This window comes from Octopus sinensis, linkage group LG14, assembly GCF_006345805.1.
Source record: "Octopus sinensis linkage group LG14, ASM634580v1, whole genome shotgun sequence".
NCBI lineage: Eukaryota > Metazoa > Mollusca > Cephalopoda > Octopoda > Octopodidae > Octopus > Octopus sinensis.
The window spans coordinates 1,710,288-1,715,287 of record NC_043010.1 but is presented as its reverse complement, the minus strand read 5'-3'; the positions used below and the strand labels follow the sequence as shown (position 1 = coordinate 1,715,287).

The 5,000-nt window shown below is 38.8% G+C and overlaps 1 protein-coding gene across 8 annotated transcripts in view; it reads left to right on the top strand.

Moving 5' to 3' along the window:
• The window catches only part of LOC115218758 (protocadherin-18), a 216,850-nt gene that overhangs the window by 201,509 nt on the left and 10,341 nt on the right, over positions 1-5,000 (top strand). For 6 of the 8 annotated variants that reach the window (XR_003882270.2, XR_003882271.2, XM_029788676.2 and 3 more), the window contains one exon: positions 47-276. The exons of 1 other annotated variant lie outside the window; for it this stretch is intronic. Coding sequence is in view for 5 of the 7 variants with exons in the window: in XM_029788676.2 (XP_029644536.1) it covers positions 47-276 (230 nt within the window). In the remaining 2 variants the exon portion in view is untranslated. Of the gene's footprint in view, positions 1-46; positions 283-5,000 lie in introns of those variants that run through there. One more of the 8 variants, XM_036508568.1, reaches the window with a different exon arrangement.

Below are 5,000 nucleotides of genomic sequence, written 5' to 3'. Positions count from 1 at the left end.
TTTTTACTTTCTTCTCATGTCGGTATTCTTCTTCTTATGATTGCAGGGCATAAGTCTTCCCAGTTACATACACTCAGCCGAGGTAAACATACCAATCCGACCACAAAGGGTTCAAACGAAGGTAATATCTGCCCGAACCCAACATCCAATGACGTCATTGACTTGAAGTCAATCCGGGTGACCAGTGCCAGTCCCAACATCCCTTCACAGCACTGGAATTTACCAATGAGGAATAGTTTTACATCTTATGCAAAGCCTTTACCTGCAGTACCCAAGGTACACAGTTCTTACTATTCCTTTTCTTCCCAATCACTCACTCCCCTTTTGTAACTATTTATTCTTTACTCTCTCTCTCTCTCTCTCTCTCCCATACCTTCTCTCTCTCTTTTCCCTCTCCTCTCTCTCTCTCCCTCTCGCTTACTCTCCCTTACCACAATAATTCTCTTTCGCAGAAATATTCTTTTTCCTTTTGTTTTTCACGATATGTAGCCATGGGCTTGGTTTGCAGTCACGTGGTTTCCGATTCAACCCTACTGTGCGGCACCTAGGACGAGTGGCTCCTACAATGTCTCCGGGCCGACGAATGCATTTTCAGTAAATTTGGTAGAAGGAAACTGTGCGGAAGCCTATTGTGTGTATGCATATACGTATGCGTTCGTACCTTTGCATTCCCCACCACAACCACCACCACCACCACCACTACCACCAACACTTGACAACCGGTATTGGTTTGTTTATAACTCACAACTTAGCGGTTTGATAAACGATACCGATATAATAAGTATAGAGTTAAAAAGATAAGTACTGAGGTCGGTTTGCTCGGCTAAGCCCTTTCAAAGCAGTACCCCAGCATGGCCACAGATCAATGAATCTCCAGCCACTATTTCTCTTTCGCTCTCCAACACTTTTCTTCTCTACTTTTCTTCTGATGAAGGTCTACCGTCCGAAATGTAACGACTATTCCACTTCCTTTTAAGCGTTAAGCGAATGCAATATTTCTTAAAACTTGTCTTTCTGTGTTGCCTTCCTTCATTCTGTGTTCATTGTTTCTATCCTGTATGCGCGCGCGCGTGTGTGCATATATATACGTATGCATATATGTATGTTTATGTATATTAATGTATTAGATATGTTTACATACGTGTATGCGCTCCTGCATGTGTGCGTGTGTATGTATGTATGTGTGTGTGTGTGTATGTGTGTGTCTGTCTGTGTATGTGTGTAGTATGGTTGCATAAACCGTCAGTCGAACATGCAGACCCAGTAAAAACTACCAAAACTAGTTTTATAATAAATTTGATTTTACTTTCACTTTTGAGTCTTCCCTCAGTAAATGTTCTGACGTCATTCTCAAAATTTCTTTAAGATAATCCAACCAGACCTGCGCAGAAGGCAGTTATATGGATTTTATACTTCCTTAGCCGATTGATCTAATTCGTTAGTCGGCTTAAGTTCCTCCCTTAGCTTTTGAATACCTTTAGTTCAGTCCATTTTATTGCCAGCATTAAAACGAGGGGGTCAACGGTTTGTGTATAATTCGATATTTTGATATACTACTTTTCCCTGATGCGCCATATCAGTCATGGTTTTTCGCCGCCTCCACTTCCGTACCAATTCCAGAGTCGTTTCTAAGAACCAGAGATACTGCTTCTTCTTCTCTGACAGCCATAGAAATATTTATTGGTTTCATTGGTAAGGCGGCGAGCTGGCAGAATCGTTAGCACGCCGGGCGAAATGCATTGTGGTATTTCGTCCGCCGCTGCGTTCTGAGTTCAAATTCCACCGAGGTCGACTTTGCCTTTCATCCTTTCGGGGTCGATAAATTAAGCACCAGTTATGCACTGGAGTCGATTTATTCGACTTAATCCCTTTGTCTGTCCTTGTTTGTCCCCTCTGTGTTTAGCCCCTTGTGGGTAATAAAGAAATGAGAAATATATATTGGTTTCAAATTTTGGCACAAGGCCAGCAAGTTAGGGAGAGGAGCTAAATTGGTTACATCGAAAGAATGAACGGCAAAGTACTCAAATACCAATGGTAGAGTAATATGTTTTATTTAAAGCAGCAGAAAATTCTACAAAACCTGTTACATACATACATACATACATACATGCATACATGCATACATGCATGCATGCATACATACATACATGCATACATGCATGCATGCATGCATACATACATACATACATACATACATAAATACATACATACATACATACATACATACATGCATGCATGCATACATACATACATACATACATACATACATACATACGTACGTACGTACGTATGTACGTATGTATTATGTATGTGTATGTCTTTGTATCTGTTTGTCCTCACCACCACCACCACCCTCATCGCTTAGCAACCGACGTTGGTGTGTTTATGTGCTCATAACTCAGCGGTTCGGCAAAAGTGACCGATAGAATAAGTACTTGGCCTAAAAAGAATAATTCCTGGGGGTAGATTTCTTCGACTAAGGCCATTGAAGGCGGTGCTCCATCATGGCCGCAGTCAAAATGACTGAAACGCGTGAAAGAACAGTAAAAGAATATATATACATATATATATTGATAACCTCAAATATGTTTTTTGTTTTTGTTTTGTTTTTATTCTAAAGACAACATATTTTGTGAGTACTTTTTAATTCTGTAGCATTTAAGCCGTCTATATCTGGCCCAAATATCCTGCCTGTTATATATTCGACCGGCCAAATCTGACCTTCCACGCTTACACTACAGTTTGGTTCTAAAAACTGTTACATAATGGAAATCTCGAAGCTACGTTACAATGCACGACCATTTTGAAACAACGTAAATAAATAAGCATCGCGTTTGACAGAATAAACTGAATGCTAAAAGGGTTAAAGGTTATTTTAATTAAATCTGATGAGATGTACTCTATGATTTGGTCTAAAACTATCTTGGAACTTAAGCAATTATATCAAGGAAGATCCGTTTTAACCAACTAAACACACACACACACACACACACACACACACACACACACACACACACAAACAAACAAAGTGTTATATTTATTTATATACCGTCTATTTTGAAATAGATGACTAAAACAAATTAAAACAGTTTTTGCGTGTTATTAGATGGCTAAAATGGGTCTTCCTCGAAGTAATTACTTTAATTAATTCCCAAGTCAGATAGAAATCACACGATACAGAAATAAATAAATAAAAATATATATAAATAAATGAAATTAGAGTTAATTATCAGTGAACAATATTCTCTAGTTGTAGACATAGCAGTGAGAAATGTAAACGATATGGAATTCTATTACATACTGCTGTATAACATGAGTGGCCAAGCACTAAAATTATAAAAATCTTTGTAATGATTAAGAAAAAGACGTTAAATAGGTAGGCTGTATGCATCTTCGTTGGTCGTCGATTTAAAATTTAAGCTTTAACTCCCGTTGAAATTTATTTCGAAATGACTGTCTCCCTTGGATTAACAAACCAGCAGGGTACATCATGTACGTAGTATTGTTATTTCATCGATACGTTAAAAGCAGTTTTAATTTCACTGCAAAATAACAATTCTGGGACTATTCACAAAGCAGAGGACATCACTTTTACTCACACTTATGAACAGCAGAGAAATACCAAGAGAGGCTAAACTGACAATAAAATTACGACTGTCTACTCGAATTTGATAAAATAATCAAATGGAAGAACGGAAAGAAACTTCAGTTACATTACAACAGTCATATATCATGCCGACCGAACCCACGAAAATAGTTTTAGCAACCCACATATAAAAAGATTTCAAAGGCGGCGAGCTGGCAGAAAAGTTAGCACGCCGGGCAAAATGCGTAGCCGTATTTCGTCTGCCGTTACGTTCTGAGTTCAAATTCCGCCGAGGTCGACTTTGCCTTTCATCCTTTCGGGGGTCGATAAATTAAGCACCAGCTACGCACTGGGGTCGATGTAATCGACTTAATCCCTTTGTCTGTCCTTGTTTTGCCTCCTCTGTGTTTAGCCCCTTGTGGGTAGTAAAGAAATAGGTATTTCGTCTGCCGCTACGTTCTGAGTTCAAATTCCGCCGAGGTCGACTTTGCCTTTCATCCTTTCGGGGTCGATAAATAAAGTACCAGTTTCGCACTGGGATCAATGTAATCGACTTAATCCCTTGTGGGCAGTAAAGAAATATATAAAAAGAATTCATCAATGTGTAGCATCCCTATGTTTAGTATACAACTGTATTTAGTACAACTAGTAGTTACTCGCCGGCGAGTACGGTTGAGTGAAACGTATTATATTTTCACTAATTGCTTCAAACGTCTATGTAATCCTTAGTGAAGGCGTGTAACTTAGCGGTTAGAGTATTCCTGAGTTCGATTCCTGGCGGCGCGTTGTGACCTTGAGCAAGACACTTTATTTTACGTTGCTCCAGTCGACTCACCTGGAAAAATGAGCTGTACCTGTATTTGGATCTAGTCTTTTGCATTTGCGAAATGATCCTCCCTTAATTCTGCTCAGATTGCTTTCAATTTTGGTGTATCGATGCATCTCTGAATTTTGCTTACTATCAACCAATTACTTTATCTCGTAAATTAAAGAATCTGATGTTATTTGGCATTAAAGTTGGGAAATTTGGGTGATTTTAGCCAATCAACAGACAGCTTGGCATTAGCCGCTTGTTACCATAACAACTAAACGCTGTATTGTGGTTCACTGTTGTCTACATTGATTTTTCACACTCAGTTCTTCACACCACGAGATTCTTTTCACCCGCGTGTTTTGTTTTAATTTTTCTGTGTGTTAGTGTATTACATCTTTTTCTGTGCTTTTTTCTCTGTGTTAGTATTTTTACATATTTTTTATTTCACATATTTTTGGGACTCATTATATAATTGTGCTCATTAGTCTGTTTTCTTTCTGTATTGGTTAAGGTCACGGGTGGGTGGGGGGTTATGTTAGCATGCAGTGTATAATGTGTGCGTGTTAGGGTGGGCCTATATATGTGTGGAGGTACAATGTG